Raw genomic sequence first — 19,235 nt, 5'->3', positions numbered from 1 at the left:
TTAGTCAAAGATGGATCATAGTGAAACCTGGAACTAACAGCCTAAACATTACTAATAGTTAGAATAGACAAAACTGTAATTTAAATATTACTCAAAAATTAATAGCTGGATCAACCATATTATAACATGGACTACAGAACTGACTGAAATCACCACAGAAACAGACCTAAGAGGATGTGAAAATAACTACATGGCAAACACTTGGTAACAAAACAGCAAAGCAGTGAAGGTCAAGAAGGGCCCAGACTCTATTATGGCTATTGATCCACACCGTTGTGTGCAGTTTAGACTGTAATAATAATTGCCCAGGGATTTTTTTGTCTGGAGGTCTCTCTTTTGAGACACCTAGCTCAAACTATGAGGTATCAACATTTATCTGTGCTGATAGATCTATCTGATGGAGACGAGAGCCTAGTGTCAAAGATGTCTTTAACATCTATACTGCAGTAAGTTTATCAGAAATGCTTATAATCGCTGTTAATGACGTTTTTTGTTAGTATTCTAGATATTTGTACGAGAGCAGGACAATAAACCATTCAATACACAGTTTGGTACCTCACGTGTTGCATTTTAACAGGCAGTAAAGTGATTCACTGTGACACACAGTCCAAGTGCTTTTCTACCAACACAGACATATTGTGCTCATTGCTGACCGATCAGGAGTGCATCTGTAAAAGCAGAAGCCCTATTCTTCCTCTGTGCTTTTTGTTTCATTATCTTTTTTCTGGTAACTGAAAGAAACCGCAGCCCACCCGCAGCCGGGCAGACGCAGGTGCCACAGTGAGAAGACGCACGGCTGTTTAAGCCCGATGCCCTCGGCGGAGGCTCTGCCCTCCCGCCGGCCCTTCTGTGAGTTTCTACAGTTCCCGTTCCGGCCCGCGGCTCACCCACACCGGGAGCCGAGTCCCCGCCGCCCGCCACGGCTCCATCTCAGGCCGAGGGGGAGCCCCGGGTGCGCCGAGCCCGCACGGCCGAGCCCCGGGCACCGCAGTGCCCAGCGAGAGCCGCTGGTGCACGGGCATCTCTCGGCCTCGCCACGGCCCCTGCGGTCCCGGACCCCCACCCACAGCCCTCACGGCTCCCCGCCTGTGGGCAGGGCGCACCCGCAGCCCCTCGCCGGGCAGGCGGCGGCACCGGCACCCGTAACGTCGCGTACCTGTGCGCGGCCGGGCTCCTCCGCGAAGCGAGCGTCGCCTCCTCCCGTCGGGCCCTCGAGGCGCCGGGGACAGCCGAGCGTCCGCCTCAGGCGCCGGCAGGCAGCTCCGGGCACCCCCGCCTCGCTCCCTCAGAGCCGCCCTCTCCCCCGCCCCGCGCCGCTGCGGGGCCGGGCCGGGCGGAGACACCCACCCCCCTCGGGCACCTCCTCCCGGCGGCGCGGCGGAGGCGGCCGCGGCCTGGGCAGGGGCCGGGGGAGCGGCGCGGCGGGAAATGGCGGCCGGGCCGGGCTGAGCTGAGGGGACGGAGCTGCACCATGAGGCTGCTGCGCGCCCTTCTGCGCGGCGCTGCCCCGGGCAACATCCCGCAGCAGGTGGACTTCTACTCACGTTTCTCCCCCTCGCCGCTCTCCATGAAGCAATTTCTGGACTTCGGTGAGTCCTCGGCGAGCCGTCCTCAACCGCTGCCCCTCCTCCCACAGGTGCCTGTGAGGAGCGGGACGGCCACGACCCCTCACCCCGTCAGCGCCGCCAGGCTGTTGCTTATCTGTTAATGCTGCGTTTGTGGGAGAAAAGGGCTCTGCTTCCTTCTGGGGCAAGGGAGCCCAGTTGGCTCGTTCCCGGAGACCGCGACTGTGGCAAGGTTGAAATCTAGCTGAAAGCTCCAGTTTTTAGCACCACCAGGCTAGTTGGGTATTTTCCTGCAGAACCCGCAGTGCTGGGGAGAGGATGGGAACAGCTGTGACAACTGGTAGCGTTAGAGCAGTGACTCAGACAGGTGAGACTGGTTAAGCTTTCTGCTGAGCAGCACGCAGCCTTTTAAAGGCATCTTCCAAACACGTGAAGCGTTTAGCCTCAGCTGGCACCGAGGGGCTGGAACAGTCATCACTGCTCAGTCACTTGGCCTGTGCCCTACAGAAACAGCCTAGCCAAATGTTGCCGTTTGAAAAGGTGTGTGAGAAAAGGAACAGGATGCAGACACCGGGAGCTATCCCGGAGGGTTTGGAATCTAGTCTTGAAACTGAGTAAATCAGTAACAGGATATTCAATCTTAGTGCCAAAACCACTTCTAATGCTTCCAGGTTTGACTGTCAGCTTGGGAAGAAAAGGGATCACAGGAATCATTCTATTCTGCTTCAAAGCAAATAGAGAAAGGTTGTGTAAGTCACACTGAGACACCTTTTCAAAGCCTGAGGTTGGGGCCATTCTATAGTATGTTCCGTTTCTGTACCCAAGGCACTTTGGTGTGCATACATGTTTACGTGTTATATATTTAACTAATTAATAGTTTCATGGCTTTTTATAGTTTTGCAAATAAAACCTAAGTGAGAACTAATCCTAGAACCCAAGACTTGGTATAAGCAGGAAGACTTACAAACAAGATTTTCTCACAATTATCTGCTATCACTTCATCCATCTAGTCAATGTTTCACTTGTGGCAATGAAATGTATCTGACATTTAAAACTCCAGATTCCTACAGGAACTTCACCATATGTTCTGTTGCTACTGTACTTTTAAGCAAAGAAGCTTGCAATTCAGAGTTTGCTTTGACCTGTGTTATTTTACCATTACTGATAAAATGCTTACCATAAAATCAATGTTTATTTTCAAAGCACACTATTTCCTTGTGTCAAAAGATAGGCTACTTTTTTGCTCTTAGTACCTGAACATAAGGTAAAAATAATCTTGAAAACTTCTACAATATTTTTTCCTCTCTTTTGCTTAAGGATTTAATCCTTACAGATTTAATCTTTAGAAATCCTTCAGAGAAAGTAAAAACTAATAACAGAAATAAAAAAGACTGCAAGACAGAGACAATATTTTTCTGTAAGACATTCTGTAGCCATTATAATCTGATGGTGTTTACATTAAGGATTTTTTTTGCTCCTTTTGCAGGAATGAGAACAGTCAAAGAGGAAATAATAAAATCTGGTAAAGCTAACTTAAAAAAATGAAATATTCTGTAAGCAAATTCAGGTCTGGTCTTGGGCTATAAGACCACAGTATTTTCTGTAGGAGTTTTATCCATTCTTTGCCTAGATATAGACTGTAGCTGCACATGGGAAGAGAGTCATTTGCCTGCTCTATACTGCCTTCCATATTTGACCCAAGATTGCAAAGATAAGGCCTTCAGATACAAAAACTATTTTATGAAATGTAATTTTTTGAGTGTATGAGGCATTTAACAATTGTATTTACACTTTAATACCTTCAATCTGATTTGTTCTTGGAATTTTACCCAAGAAAAGGGAAAGGCCGGTAACAGTCATTCCTGTGCAATCTGAGTAGGGAGAAGAATGAAAGGTTTCTAGGCAGAGGTCATGTGTAGACAGTGCCTAATGCTGGTAAGTGCCATTGTGGAGGAATTTCTTGTAAATTATTCACTTTTTAAATTAACTGACATTCTTTCATCACTGTAGTTTATGTGTCTGAGTCTGCATGCTTTAAAATAAACTGCTCTATATCAATGTGGTGAAGATTTTTCATGTTTAAGGCAGTCCCAGCTTCCTTTTTTCTTTCCTCATCCCTTCCTTTAATCTTCTTCCCCAACTTCCCCTTGCCAAATGGAAGGAGTGAACTGAGCAGTAACACAGGCGTTAATTTGTTGGAGATACATGTTGTGAAACACCAGACCTGAAGTACACACTCCACTGCAGCAGATGGGCAGGTTAGGAAGTTCAGATGCTGTTTATGTGACAGTCTTAAAGTCTAGAAAGAAGTCTGGCTGAGAATGAAGTGCAGCATTTCTTAGTCTCTTCCCCATGCTGCACCCTCTTTTCTCACCTAGGAAAACAAGCTTTGTGGGAGTACGAGCAGGTCTTGATTTTAATAACCACATTTAATTGCCACCCCCACAGATGACACTTGTTCTTACAAAAGGACAGGTCGGTTATCAAAAGGCAGCATTTTCACTTCTAGCTTTTAAAAGTGTAAAAATTTAAATGTATTAGTATCCTAATGGCTAAGCAGAGTAGCTGTCCTACTTTAATTTCTTTCTCGCTATTCATATGAATTTGTTCACCTGGCTTCTGTTCCTCTAAGACTGAATTTAAACTATAACAAATTTAGTTGAAAATGAGATCTCTATTACTGAATTTATTTTCTGAAAGTGTTTGAGGATGAGTTATGATAATTCACTAAGATCAATGATGAAAAGCAGGGTGTATGGGACTATGATACTTTTTCAAGCATCCTTCTCATAAATAGTTGCTTGTGCTGGTTTCATTTGCTTCTCTGACATGCTCAGAATGACATTGTTGGATCAGCGCTGGTTAGAGTTTGCTGCAAATAAAATGAACAATATACATGGATAGAAGCCATATAATAAAGTTGAACAGTATAGGTCTGTAACTGTTGCATTGGTTTCTGTTCATATTTTGAAGATTCTCATTACTGCAACAGGAAGGTTTCAGTATGCCATAAATTTTGAAATACAAGTGGGCTGCTGCCATGAAAGAAACACCAGCTTACCAGCCTGGTGGAGTCTGCTTTGAAATCAAGGTATAGGCCTCTTATGCAAGAAATTAATTTTGTGCAGTTGTCTGCCATAGTATTGACTTCATTCTGATGTCATATTGGTCTTAGGATCTGAAAATGCTTGTGAAAAGACTTCATTTATGTTTCTGCGACAAGAGCTGCCTGTGAGATTGGCAAACATAATGAAGGAAATAAGCTTGCTTCCAGACAACCTCCTAAGAACACCTTCAGTTCAGCTGGTGCAGAGCTGGTAAGAACAGTGACATTCCATTCCTTGAAGGGTGACCTCCTGCAGATACACAGGTTGGAGGAAATCACTCTCTTCTACTGAAAGGACATTCATAGGCTTGGTGCATGAACATCATGTATTAATACTGAGATGCTAAATATACCAGTGTGACCAGAAACTAAATTTACAGATGTGGGAAAAAAGCATTAAGGAGCAATTAGAGAACCCCAAGGCAATTAAAAAATCATTAAGTCTTTCACACACTCATGTATGAGGAATCAGTTTTTTTTTTTTAAACAAAAATCCACCAGAAGAGTGTCTAATAGGGAACTTACCTAATAGTGAGGAAGCTAGTTGAAGAAAACAACAGAAGCAAACTAAGGCACAAAATGTTTGCAAAACATAACAGAAACCATTTACAAGACAGGTTATTGCAGACTGAGAGTAAAGGTATAGAAAATATGAAGAAAAAGCAATAGGAAATTCCCAAAGCCAAAACATAAAACAACAGAGAGAACATGAATGTATTAAAGTAAAAAAGACATTATTTGAAAAGTAAAGTTTGCATCCAAGTAAGGAACTTAGGCATAAAGTTTTTAAAGATGAAAGCAAAACAGAGATTGCTTGGCAACTGCTAAAGGCACAAGGATTTCTGTAAAGGCTTTAAAAGTTATCTGCCAACATCTGCCAGTAAGTGGGATTGACTAGATGACTGAATATGAAAAGAGCTATCCATGAAGATAGCTTAATGAATTCTTAGTGAAACACAAATGCTTACATTCTCATGATACTAGATGACACTGATCAAATGGGAAATTAATTCCATTTGGGCAAATGCAAAGTAGAACACAGGGAAGAACCTCCTCTCCTGTATGCTTGCTTCCTTACAATGGAAAAAGAAATGTTGATGCTACTGGGAATATTTCTCTGCATATGTCAGTTGATGGCAAGAAGGAAAATAGTATTAGGAACTAAATAACCAATGGGTAGGAATATAATTGTACCACTGTGTTAGCCCATTATTCCCCTGAATTGCATGCAGCTCCATCCTGAACAGAAAAGACCAAGAGGGATAATCAAAGGGTTGGAACAATTTCTACGTGAGGAGAAACCAAATAGAATTCTTCAGCTTGGAAAATACGTATCTAAGGAAAGGGATGGCAGAAATACTTAAATCATGCACAAATGGAAAGATTTTTCTACTAACAGGAACACGCAGGGGCTACAAATAAGTGATCACCTACTGGGTTTAAAACACAAAGATGATATTTTATGCATTCTAATTAAATTGTGGTATGCATTGCTCTGGAAATTTTGGAAGAAAACATCATAAATGGATTCAAAGGAATCTAACAAAATTCACAGGGAGACAGGTAGAATGGTTTGGAAATACGCAACATTGGAAGTCCACAAATTGCTAACCAGAGAGATGTGGGGAGACATATTAGAAATGATCTTTATCCTCTTTGTTTCATTGAAAGGTATGTCCAAAGTCTTCAGGAGATTCTTGACTTTAAGGACAAAAGCTCAGAAGATTCAGGGTCTGTTCAAAGGTAAGGCTTTGCTATCACATATATCTTGTTAATATTGTATTGGAGAATTGGCAGAAAAAAAATAGCTGAAAAAAAATTTCCTATCTCAAATGTTTACAGAAGAGTTGCAGCAATGTCATCCCCGTCCCTAAAAGGAGGGTACATTAAAACAGGAAATTAAGCACTTCAGCATAATGTCATTCTATAGAATGCTCTGGTCTGTCCTGGCTGACCAGAAGTGCCATTTGACAGGCATGGGTTGTTCTGCATGAAAACAGTTAGCACAGTTTTCTCTTTCTCTTGGTAGAATCAAGATAATAAATAAATAATTTTATAAACATTCAAAATAGTGGATTACTGATTGTTTCAATGTTAGTCACCTGAAATGTGCTGTAAAGACTGACCTGCCTTCTTACTGCAGCAGGCAGATGTGATATTTTTGTAAGTCTTCATTTTTGTAGACAGGCACTGTTTGCTGGAGGATTAATATCCCTTGAAAGTGAAATAGTAACAATGAATTCATTTTAGTTTTACAGACACTGTGATAAAAATCCGGAATCGCCACAATGATGTAATTCCTACGATGGCGCAAGGAGTAATAGAATACAAGGAGAGCTTTGGCATTGATCCAGTGACCTCCCAGAACGTGCAGTATTTTTTAGACCGCTTCTACATGAGTCGCATTTCAATCAGAATGCTCCTTAATCAGCACTGTAAGTGTCGGAAGGAGGGCAAATGATGTCTGTACCATGTCAACTGTATTTTCCTTTAAGTGCTTAATATGTACTAAGGTGCCACTTAGGAGTATACTATTTGCCTTGCCACTTATAACTCATTCTTCATACAGTTCCTAAAATATTTATTAATAGTAGGCTTTTCAGTATGGTGAGGACTGAAATTATAGATTGTCTATAAATTTTTTATTTAGCAAAATGGAAGACACAAACTAAAATTATAAAGTTACACTGGATATTAAATTAGGTTTTCTTTTTTTGGCAGCTTTACTTTTTGGTGGGAAAATTAATCCAGCTCATCCAAAACATATTGGAAGCATCGATCCTAACTGCAATGTTGTTGAAGTTATTAAAGGTAAATTCAGATGATAAGAATCCTGAAAACTTACATGGGACTCCCTACTAAGAGTTAATACACATCCTGATATGCATATATTGTTTTGTTCTTGCCTACCAGGAGCAGAAGTTTTATTGGACATGAAATACAATTTTGTTTCTTTTTCCTATAAATGCAGTTTTTCTGAAAAGTACAAATCTCCCTGACAGTGCCCAGTACTTTCAAAAATTTTATTTTTGTAGATTCTAAAGGAGAAAAAAAAAAGGTGGGAGAGGGAAATGTAACTTCCTGTGTTCTTTATTATAGATGGCTATGAAAATGCCAAGAGACTTTGTGATTTATATTACATGAGCTCTCCAGAACTTATCCTTGAAGAGTTGAATTGTAAGTGAATGTGGACAAGGCATACTCTTGAACATCATGATGGCTTCTTCCAAAGGAGCTGGTGGTGAAATGTTCTGCTTTTCACATAGTTCATGTGTTCTCTGTATCTACTGTTTTTTTTTAAATCTGGCAGAATGCTTTCCCCATTCCTCCCTTTAATCAGAAAACTGACATGAGTAGAAGTTTTTGATTCTACAGCTGTTGATGTAACAAATTTTAGCAGGCTCCTTCCCTTGCTAAGATTTCATGTTTCTTCACCTGACATTACTGCATCTCACCCTCTCTGCATTTCTTGTGACACATTAAAGATTTATACAAGACTTTTTGTTCCATCTTTGTGGTACCTATGAGGAGGTTATTTGAAAACAACTATGATATGCCCTAGTCAGTGATCCCATAGTGGGTTTTAAGATTAATTTCCAAAGCAGCAAGCAACATTTGAAAATCTTGATTAAGACTTTTGATTAACATACAATTTTTCTGAAGATTTCTGTTTAAATTTTCCTTCTTTAAATTTAACAATACAAATTCACATTCTGAATTACTATGGGAATGAATAAAGATATCTCATTTGCCATTTAGTTATTTGGACTCTCTTCTCTCCAGCTAAATCACCAGGACAGCCTATGCAAGTGGTGTACGTGCCATCACATCTCTATCACATGGTTTTTGAACTTTTCAAGGTCTGTGCACTTACCATTAATTATACAATTCTTTCCTACATCTTTGTTTACTGAGACTGTATTGCTTTGACTTTTCAAACTCATTCTAGATCACAGCATGTTTTTGCAAGTGCAAACTTCTTGCCATTTGACTGCAGCAACACAGCTGCCCCGTACTATTAGAGAAACAATAATTTTCATAGAAAATGAACAGCTTTGGAAGATGTATCTCTTTAACCCAGCCACTGAATACCTTCTGAATAGACAGCTTAAATCTTAAAATGTATGAAGACATTAATAGTCTTCATGCTAGTAATAAAAGTTAATGAAGCAAGTGAGATATCCCATAAATTGTGTATTTTCAAATCTGGTAAAATATGTAACATGTCCTACAGACCTTTTCTCCAGCAGTTTAGTCCTAGACTTTTCTTGGACTTTGTGCCATATTGCATGTACTATGTGCATTATAAAGAATTCTAGAACACAAATGCTGTACATTAAACTATTCATGTTTCCTTTAAAAAATTAAATATTTGAAGTCTCAATATTCTAACAAACTAAATATATACTGATACTGAATAAACTAGGAATATAAAAAACCATTCTAAACCAATATACATTTGTTCTGATTCTTGAATACATGATAAAAATAACTACTAAATGATATTTTAAGTTAATATACAAAGTGAATAGGATTTAAGTTGTACTTGGAAATTACAGAATGCAATGAGAGCCACCATGGAACATCATGCTGATCGAGGCATTTATCCTGCAATTCATGTACACATCACATTGGGAAATGAGGATTTAACTGTGAAGGTACTCTTTTTTTATTTTTTTACTATTCTGAAAGTTATTTTGATTAGGATTTTCTTTTCCTGTCATGAGAAGCATATTAGTAACTTGAGCTGGTGATCTGGTTCCATCAATAGATTGTATGTGATGATGTATGTAAGTGAAAAACCCTTATGGGATTTCACATACTGCCTCGTGAAGAGGCTGCAGTCACACTGAGGGCTCTGCAATAGCATCCTGTACTTGCTTGTGTTGTGCCTAGCTTAGAAGCAACCATGACTAAAGTAGCATCTTAATACAATTGTAACATCAACATTTTCTAAGTGACAATGACAGAGCTATACAGGTGTGAAACAACTGAAGAAAAGGAAATACATATTGTATATTCCACAAAAAACAAACCTCCTGAAGTACAGTTTGCAGCTTCTTTTTTCTGTACAACATCCATCTTTGATTTCAAAGACCAGCTGCAAGCACTGTGTTTTTCATAGGTCTAACTAAACTGTAGTAAAATAACTCCTTTGACTTACTCCTTCAAGTAATAGGTTTTAGTAAATTATATTTAAATGTGGCAGTATTCTTGAGGAATAAAGATAAAATACACAGAGAACTTAGCATTTGCCAAAAGGTATAGATAGTGACTTCAGACAAAAGTGTGTGATGAACAAGATAAAAGTAATGCACAATTCAAGCAGAATTTCCTTTTCTCCAAGAGATTATGAATGGCAGTATTTTATTTAATAGTTTGGATAAAGGATGAAAGGGAAGGATTCATCTCTCTTTGGTCATTGTTGAAGATGAGAATTAAAAGAAAATCTGTAACTTAGAAGGAAAATCTGTAACTTACACCTTCAAATAATACTTTACTGTAATTTTTTCTGGCTTATTGTTTGAGAGAAGCTGTCTTTCATAAAAATGTATTCAGGGATATAAAGCTAAATGCTCCTTCTTGTTCCAGATGAGTGACCGTGGTGGTGGTGTTCCTATGAGGAAAATTGACAGACTGTTCAACTATATGTATTCAACAGCACCACGTCCTCGTGTTGAGACATCACGAGCTACACCTTTGGTATGCAATACCGTTATACCATGGCATCCTGGATAGGTCTAATTGTCACAAAAACCATTTAGCTAAAGCTATGAAATGCTGATTTTATAGATATTACATTGAGTAATATTTGAATTTTACTTAATTTAAGCTTAATTAGAGTATTTTTCAAAAAATAACTGAAAAATGGCATAAAATACCAAAAATTATTAAAATTTGTTCAAGATTCTCTTTTTCTCTACTAAATCTAAAAATCAGCCACCTCAAGCAGAATACTTAGCTATGCTACACAATCCAGTGAGAGCAGGGTTCAGAATTATATTTGTATCCACTGAATGAAAGGAAGAATAATTGTAGCAGTGACTTTAGATCAAGGCCATAGTTCATTTGTTTTGTGAAGTCAATTGTACCAACCCCTAGCAAGGATGAAGGTACATAGATGTGAGAGGGCATATGAAGAATCCACTTTGGTCTCGTGAGTGTAATAAATGCACAAGAAATAAAGCCTAAGCTCCCAGAAATTAGAATCTCTGAACAGCTTTCCTGTATTTATTCTCCCACCTTGCATCATTTAAAAATATATGTAGTTCTGCATGTAGATGACTCTGCAACTTACTAAACATGATATCTTTACAGAGGAGTGTTGTGTACACTCAATGAGATTACCTCTAAAATGTAAACAAAAATTAGTATTTAAACAAAATATTTAGTATGTAAACAAAAAAATCACACTTAATCACACTTCAGGGCTCTGTCCTGCTACTGCAGCCAGGGCTTGGTAGAATTTCAGTATAAGCTGCTAAGTCACAGATGTTGTGTCTTGAACCTTTTTTATATATACTGATGATGGTATGTATTTGACTTAAGAAACTCTGAGTACTTGAGGTTAGTAGCTCCATGAGCGTGATGCAGACACACAGCAGAGTGTTCTCCAATGGCATCTCTTCAAAAAGCTGCCATAATGCAAGAAGTGTTACCTACCAGCCCTGTGTGACCAAGGAATCAGTTTTCTCATAATTACAATCATTCATGCATTCTTCTGGTTTTGGGGTATATAATAGCTTGGGAGAGGGCATAATAGTTAACACCTGAACTCCTGTTACTGTTAAACATCATGCTTAGTTTGTCTATTTTACCTATTAAGTTTAAACAGAAAATGTCGCTGATTAATGCAATTAATGGAAGTATACGTTTTCTCCTGATCAGGCTGGATTTGGTTATGGCTTACCCATATCACGTCTGTATGCACAGTACTTCCAAGGAGACCTGAAACTGTATTCCTTAGAAGGCTATGGTACAGATGCAGTTATTTACATCAAGGTATGATGTAACACTCTATCAGCAGCTCTAATCTGAACTGCTAATGGAACTCCTTGTTCTGTTATGGTAACTTCAATTAAAAAGAATCATCAGCTAGAGCCTTTTCTCCTTACAGGCCTTATCAACAGAATCAATTGAAAGACTCCCTGTATACAACAAAGCAGCCTGGAAACATTATAAAGCAAACCATGAAGCTGATGACTGGTGTGTGCCAAGCAGTGAGCCAAAGGACATGACCACTTTTCGGAGTATGTAGCTTTTTCCTCAGCAGCTCCTAAGTAGGTTTGTCTGTAAAGGGAATTTAGAAGACCTGATTTATGATTTTGAGCCACTTCTGTTATGTGAAAGTAATTCTAAATTTGAGTGTAATGAGGCTTTTCTGAAAAAAAAAAAAACAATAGCCACCAAAACCCCCAAACATGCACGTATAAAAAAAGGTCATACTTCATTTGTTTCACTTTCTATTTATGACTGCATTCAGAGCTAAGTCAAAGGAACAATATATTGGTTTTTATAGGGATCAATGCCACAGCTATCACATCTGGTATTAATTTGTATTATTAAAAATAATTTTATTAGAAAACTATTAAAAACCTCACTGGAACATTCTTCCATTATACAATTCTACAGATTAATGAAAAATTTGTGTAAGAAATATTGAGCTCATTGCTATACCTTTGCAACTGTATGGCACTTTATTTTATCTTAAGCATGCTGAAGCTTAATTTTGCAAAGTTAGATATGTTGCCTACATACACTGCCTACATCAAGGTGGCGTTTTCAGCTGTAGAAATCACATCTCTGTAGGGATAAAAGTTTTTAAAAAGCGTTTTTAACTGCTACTACTGGTATAACGTATCTCAGGTATGTGGTGGCATCAGTTCTATTTCTTTGGTTGTAATGTGAATATATAATAGATGTGAAAAACTTACCTTGCCCTGATCATTGTGAATGAAAAAATAGCATTGGCTTGTATACAGTAGAGAAATGTTAGTCTTGCATTTGCTGTATTCGATAGGTCATACCAAAATGCAGTATCAACATTCTAGCCTTTGTAAGATCTCAGACTTGGGTATGTCAGATACAGCTGTAAATGAAATTATTTTAATAAACAGATTCTTAAAGTTTGTCTGTAATAGGGCATCTCTATTACTTTGACAGTATAAACTGTCTTCTCAGGAGTAAGTAAAAATAAGTGGAATTAACAGTTTTTGAAAATACCTTTGCATTTGTAATATGCTTCTGGCCTTGTTTTTGTAGTAACTGGAAGTCACATTATAACATAAACATGATAACCAGAATATGTTAATCAAAGACAAATTAGAACATACAGGGGAAGAGAGAGAGGGGAATGAATCTTACATTTCAGAGTCCTTCCAATTAAGAATTCAACTTAACGCCTACTATATGAGCTTTGTTCAAATCATACGCATCTGTGTTGCACCTCAATCCCTGTCATTCCTGAGCATTTTTGGAGTGATGCAGTTAAAGCCATTGGGAACCAATGCCTTTCTCAGTTAATTAAACTGCATGTAAGTCTGTGGGTTTTGTTCTGCAGCAGACATGCATAATCAGTCTCAGAAACAATAAGCCTAGCCTTTTGCGAGTTTACTATCTCTGTGCAGAGCAGAAGGTGAGATACCACAAGTGAAGGGGATAGGTAGAATGTTGGAAATTGAAGTCATGCTACTCTAGCTGCAGCTGAGCGAGATTCAAGATTTATCACCTGCTACTTCCCTAGCCAAGTTCTGCAAAACAACAAAATGGTTTATACCCTGGTTAAGCTACTGTAGATAACTTTAACAGAAGTGCATTACAGACTGGGCTGTATGCAGTTAAACTGACAGCCTGAGGGAGTATTATTGTGTGTTAATTGCCACCAAATCAGTAAGGTTACCTATTCCACTCAAGCTTGTGGGCACCTTGAGGCCCCTATTCTTCCTTTCAAGGATGTGAGTTGATAACTGGCACACCTTTCAGTCTGTAGGGCTACAAGTGAGGAGAACCAAGAGCTGTTCTCTTCTTTGGCCCTGCAACAGGATGTGAGAAATGCCACATAGTGTAAAATGGGGCCTGTATGAATGCGGGAAGGGACACTTGCAGCTATTGCTTTTGCTAAACTGAAGATGAAAGTTACAGCAAGGGCTTTTAAAAAATCAGGTCTGAAGCTGAGCATTCTAGCCTTTAAACCTTTTAACTAACTAAACTGATTTTAGTAACATCGGACAACTACACGGTATTTCTGAAGAAAAGCTAACAGTTTGTTTTCTGCAAAATCTATGAAGTATTTTAGATATTACCGTAATGAAGTCTCTTTCATGTTCTCAGCTAACTACCAATTGAATTCTGATTACCAGAGCAACTTGGTGTGTAATTATATTTGTAGTTATCTCTTTGCCTGCAACCCCAAACAATTGTGGTGAAAACACAAATGCACCGTGGTTTGATTTACAATATTTAATCATAGTTTAAAAAGTTTTGAACTTTGATAACTTTTGCTTTAAATGGAAGTGCAGAAGACAACTTTTGTGTTTAGTATTTTCATTACTTTACCGAAGTCATTGCGAGCACAGTGATTAAGTTGAAGTGAATCACTACAGAAAAGTAGTATACTATCAAAATGCTGAGATTAATAGTTTTGTATGCAAATTAGCTCAGTCTTGCACTGTAAAGTTAATTTTGGTTTGTGTTAATTTTTTGAAAGAATTGCTGCATTTATTCATTAAAACTATTGTAAAAATGAAACTCTGTCGGGTGACTGTGTAGCTTGGTAATGAGCTTGTTCAGTGCATCCAGCCCTCTCGTTCAACATCCGCCAGATGTTAAATGCTGTGGGCTCTGATAATCAGTGTTCTCATGCTCGGCTGCCAGGGGAGTTTATCATCCCTGCTGTGGCCCCTCCTTACCTGTAACAGCTCTGCACACAGGGAAACCTCTGAAACCATCATTTCCACTAGTGTCCTTCAGGAGAAAACTCTTCCCAGGGTGCAACAGTACGCTTAAAGAAAAAAGGTAATATGGGGTTCTAGCAATATTCTGTATTCTAGCTGTGAAAACACTCAACTTTCTTGACTGAATTAATTAAATGGTGGTTTTACGTGGGAGATCTTGAGCATTTGATGATTCCATACTTCTAATTCCTTTCTCTTTCATCAGTAGGGCAGTGTTCCTCTTTGGTTCAAGGTCTGTAAGTCTGGCATACAACTGAAAGCTACTGTAAACAAAGTAAATAAGTTAAATCTTGACCAAAGAATGCATAAAACTGGAATATAATCTCTTTTAAAAAGTATTTATTACCAAGATTTTCAAACTTTATTTTGGAAATGCTTGGTGTGCAGAAGCATTTCCACACAGTCCTTTTGCTGAAATTCTTAAGACATTTATACAAAAAAATAATAAATGTGAAACACCAACAGTGAAGTTCATTCATTTAATTAAAATGAAAAACAGTCCATAGATTTAAAGGAGAACTTGGTCCACATAAACGAACTATGTAAGTTTTGTTCTAGTCCATTCTAGGGTGGAATTGATACTTAATCTAGTCTATATTTCTGCAATAATCTAAATTAAGGAAGTGCTCTTGTAGTGTGTCTAGAAAATAGTATGTAAATATACAAAACACCAAGTCATGTTGTAAGCTATGTCAAGAATCAAATCCTCCTTTAAAGAGAAATAATCTGTAGTCTACAACTGAACATTTAAATACAAGGCAGAAACCCAGGGTGTCAGTGATAATTTTTCCTACAATTCTTCCCTCAGTATTTGAAGTCTGAAAAACAGTATTGTTTAAAATTAGCAAATATATAAATTTGGTCCGCAAAAAATCTTGTCGCATGTAGAAAAGAGAAATACATGTATTGCAAATTGATCTTATTCATAGCATAAATCTATAAAACTATGTATTATTTAGGAAAAATAGGTTAAAAAGGATCTTATTTATAGGCTTAAACCTTGTCCCAACACCACATGGGTAGTGTACAGAAAACTCAGTATTATGCTTAGGATACGTAGTTTGTGAAAACTACTTAGTATTTCTTGTTATTTTCTCAGTAAATTGCAACACATAGAATTCAAAAATGATGTGCTACTAAAGTGAACTTTGAATGAAGTTCTGGAAGTAAAAGAATTAAAATAATCCTAAATTCGAAATACATGCTTTCTTTTTAAATTAATTTGACATTACCATTTCTTAAACTTAATTTTTACTATACATCTTTAGTGGCAACAGATAAACAGACTGTCACAGACTGAATTTGTTGGCAGGATTTTTCTATTGTCCCTCTATCACCTTCAACTCTATCAAATGCTAGTTGACTAATACTGGAATGATTTTTAAAACAGTATTCTACTTTTCACAAACATCGATTTAATGAAAAGGGCATATGACACCTTAGAAGCAGAAATACTACTTAAGGCAGAAAGTTAAATTATTGTCCATTAGTACAGGCAGAGTCAACTAGAAATAAAAATACTGGAAACATTATTTCATTTTATTGGGCTGTAATGGGGAGGGACCACAATTAAAAAGTAAAAAACCACCTACCACATTGAACTGTTGCACTTTCCCTCCTCCCTCAATTGTACAATTATATACAAATCTGCTGAACTTCCTCAAGATTAGGCAAGTCTGCACTAAAATAAAATGGTCATTTTAGCAGCTTGATTCAAGAGTGGCCACAACTCTGCCAGTCTTGCGAACTTCTTTCTCCTTCTTTTGAACCTTTTCCTTCTGCTTTTCCAGTTTTTCCTGTGTTTTTCTAATATCCTTAATTTTTTTCTTTATTGTTGATCGGTCATTTTGACTGGTAACTCCCAAAGCCTTTGGAGGAGGAAAACAAAACCTCATCAGTAATTTTTTTCAACAGTACTGTTAACAGATCTTGTGCATAAACAGTATAAGAAAGTGTTATTCACTTTTCGACAAGATAGTCTGTTTATTTGAAAAATAAAGATTCAGGGCCGCAGAAACACTGCAAATAATCATCTGGGTAACAAGGTGGGTAAGAAAACCAAGGCTAGCTCTTCAGCTGTGAAATAACAGTTTCGTGTTGCATTTTACAAACATGTAAACCCCTGGGAATTCCCAGAAAATAACATCATTGGTATTAGTGTCCAGATATCTTCCTAACTCTTTTTATACAGGTGGAATTTTTACTCGGTAACAACTCTTTAATTTGAAGGTCTTTAAGGTGCGTTATTAGGAGGCGGCTCAGGAAGCGGACGGCACGCTTCCGCTTGCGAGCGGCAGGTGGCAGCAGCGATCCCGCCACCCGACCGGCAGCAGGCGCGCACGGAGCTCTGGGCACAGCGCCCAAGGCTCCGCAGCTGGGGACAGCCTTTGACAGGCCAGCCACTGCTATTTTCCCACGCGATTTTATAAAATACAGGACATTTAGTGTTGCATGTCTATTTGAAATGCAGGAACATTTTGGAGACTGAAGTTAGAACACCTTTTTTCCCCCTAAGCCCCTCACATTCTGCTATTGATCATTAATAATAATTTGCCTTACTCCAGAGCAGACCAATGAACCTCTTCTAGCTGCACATCTTGCCTGTCCATAATGCAGTCTCATAATCTAATAAGAAAGAAAAACTGCAGGAATTTACCAGAACTATAAGGGATACATATGTACTACAGCTTCCAGGTGCAATATGGCAAGAAAAGGCTCAGAAGATGCAGAATATGTATTTCCAGCAGGAATAAAAACTTGAAACATTTAAAATGTCACCAGATAGGATTTCAGCCTTCCCATTTGAAGAGCAAATGTTGAAGGAACAGATTTCTAAAACTGGATCCTGCAATTCTATTTCAATTGGACAGAACTTGTTTTGGTATGACCTTAGTTGAGATTGGTGACAGATGTATCAAGACTCCTTGGACAAATATGCTTCCTTTCATTTCCAAGGAAGTAAAATTTGTTATTTTTCTGGCTACAAACAGCCTTTTAATTCTTGATTTAATTGATTTAATTCTACAATTAATTAATCTACAATTAATCTAAATTCTTGATTTAATTCTACAATCAATTACTACACCTAACTATATACTCTCCAAATATTTAAAAAGCAACTCAAAATAACAAGAGCTATCCCTTAAAAAGCCACAGAACCAGGAAATTTGACTTTGTAATTTAAAAATATGTCTAAATAAGCAATGAATACACATACCTTCAGCTTCTCACTGTCGAGCTGCATCAACTGCTGTCCATCTACATTCATAGCTGTGAACTCTGTGATATACTGCTCCATGTTCATTCCCATTAACCAGTGGCATACTTGCTGGGTGGTCCATTCAGAAATAGGTCTACTGTGCCATTGATTTTGTTTTCCTGTTGTTGTAAATTCATCATCCAATGCCTAACCAATTGAGAAAAGTCACCATAAGCAATATTTTACTTGACTGTATGTTGAATTCCAGTTGTCAGGTGAGTTTGGTTAACAAAGTGCATTTTTACACATGCTCTACTCCAAAAGTAAAGTTCTTGAGATCAGTTTGCCTAATTTACTATAAACAAGACACTTCAACATACAACACAAAGTCAGAAACAGAACATAAATGGTAAATTGGACCTATCCAAACAATGAACACACTTCCTCAGTTAGTTGGTTAAGGTAGCTCTATCTTAATGTTAGATGCTACCTTACACTGCATAAAGAATTATCACACACTTCAACTCTATTATTATTGTTAAGTGATGGAAATCCAGAATAAAAACAATTCTAGTAGCCAGTAAATCTGGTGAGTGTTCTAGGTACAGTTTTATTACATTTTGTACGTTTGTCAAGAGAAGACTGTCTGTTCTTTGAACTAATGCTATTAGGTTGATATAAGGACTGCCCAAATAGAAGATGACCATTTCAGAAACAGCAGCTTGTAGACTTCCACTGAAAATACACTTTGCCAGCTCACAGAGCTTTTGAGGCACCCTTCTTCAATTTCATTTTGCTTCCAAGGGGAAAAGGTACTGCTGTTTGTCCTGAAACACTGTTACTTCATCACAAAAGAAAAGCTACACAACAGAGCTCAGTGTCTGCAGAGAAGAAAATCCAGTGTGGTACTTGAATCACTAACATCAGTTAACTGAAGTTTTATTAACTATCCAGAATCATCTCTCACCAGCTCATGACTGAGTAATAGGCTACATTAGACTTGCAGACTTCTAATCCAAGATATTTGCAAACAGCAGAAAATATGCTCCCCTTTTCCAGCAAGTCTTACATGCATTTGTAAATAGAAAACATGGAAAAAAGGAGTTTTCTAGTCACAAATTTGAGAGATGATCATGTTAAATCGCAGGTGAACAACTACAGCTGCCAGCCAAAGGGATCTCACAAAATCCAGCTTATTTGATGGAATATTTGGGAGAATTTATTGATGTAACAAAATTATTGTGGCGATTACAAGTCAAAGACAGTGACATGTAGGCCTGTCACATGATCTGATCATACAACACAATGGATCTGAGCACGCAGGATGGAAGACATATGAGGGGAAACAGAATTTTTGAATTTCCAATGTAGTGAAGGACTACACGTATTCAAAATGGTTTTGCTTTCCCTGG

General features: G+C 38.2%; 2 protein-coding genes across 6 annotated transcripts in view; one reads left to right on the top strand and one right to left on the bottom strand.

The window, feature by feature from the left end:
• The first annotated feature begins 1,321 nt into the window (after window positions 1-1,321).
• Window positions 1,322-14,418, top strand: PDK1 (pyruvate dehydrogenase kinase 1). Its single transcript, XM_054636044.2, has 11 exons — window positions 1,322-1,589; window positions 4,741-4,882; window positions 6,343-6,414; window positions 6,922-7,106; window positions 7,393-7,482; window positions 7,771-7,848; window positions 8,455-8,531; window positions 9,231-9,329; window positions 10,264-10,374; window positions 11,560-11,673; window positions 11,789-14,418. The coding sequence occupies exons 1-11, from the start codon at window positions 1,472-1,474 to the stop codon at window positions 11,927-11,929; spliced, it is 1,227 nt and encodes a 408-aa protein (XP_054492019.1). The 5' UTR covers window positions 1,322-1,471; the 3' UTR covers window positions 11,930-14,418.
• A 528-nt stretch (window positions 14,419-14,946) lies between these two features.
• The window catches only part of LOC129122459 (neurabin-1-like), a 41,709-nt gene continuing 37,420 nt past the window's right edge, over window positions 14,947-19,235 (bottom strand). For 4 of the 5 annotated variants that reach the window (XM_077181394.1, XM_054636343.2, XM_054636344.2 and 1 more), the window contains 2 exons: window positions 17,842-18,030; window positions 14,947-16,492 (listed from right to left, as the gene is read on the bottom strand). In XM_077181394.1, coding sequence (XP_077037509.1) covers window positions 16,325-16,492; window positions 17,842-18,030 — 357 coding nt within the window. In that variant the 3' untranslated portion in view covers window positions 14,947-16,324. Of the gene's footprint in view, window positions 16,493-17,841; window positions 18,031-19,235 lie in introns of those variants that run through there. The other variant, XR_013183065.1, reaches the window with a different exon arrangement.

Source organism: Agelaius phoeniceus, chromosome 7 (assembly GCF_051311805.1).
Source record: "Agelaius phoeniceus isolate bAgePho1 chromosome 7, bAgePho1.hap1, whole genome shotgun sequence".
In the NCBI taxonomy this organism is placed as follows: Eukaryota; Metazoa; Chordata; class Aves; order Passeriformes; family Icteridae; genus Agelaius; species Agelaius phoeniceus.
Note: the sequence above shows the minus strand (reverse complement) of the source record. Positions and strands in the feature narration are given on the sequence as shown.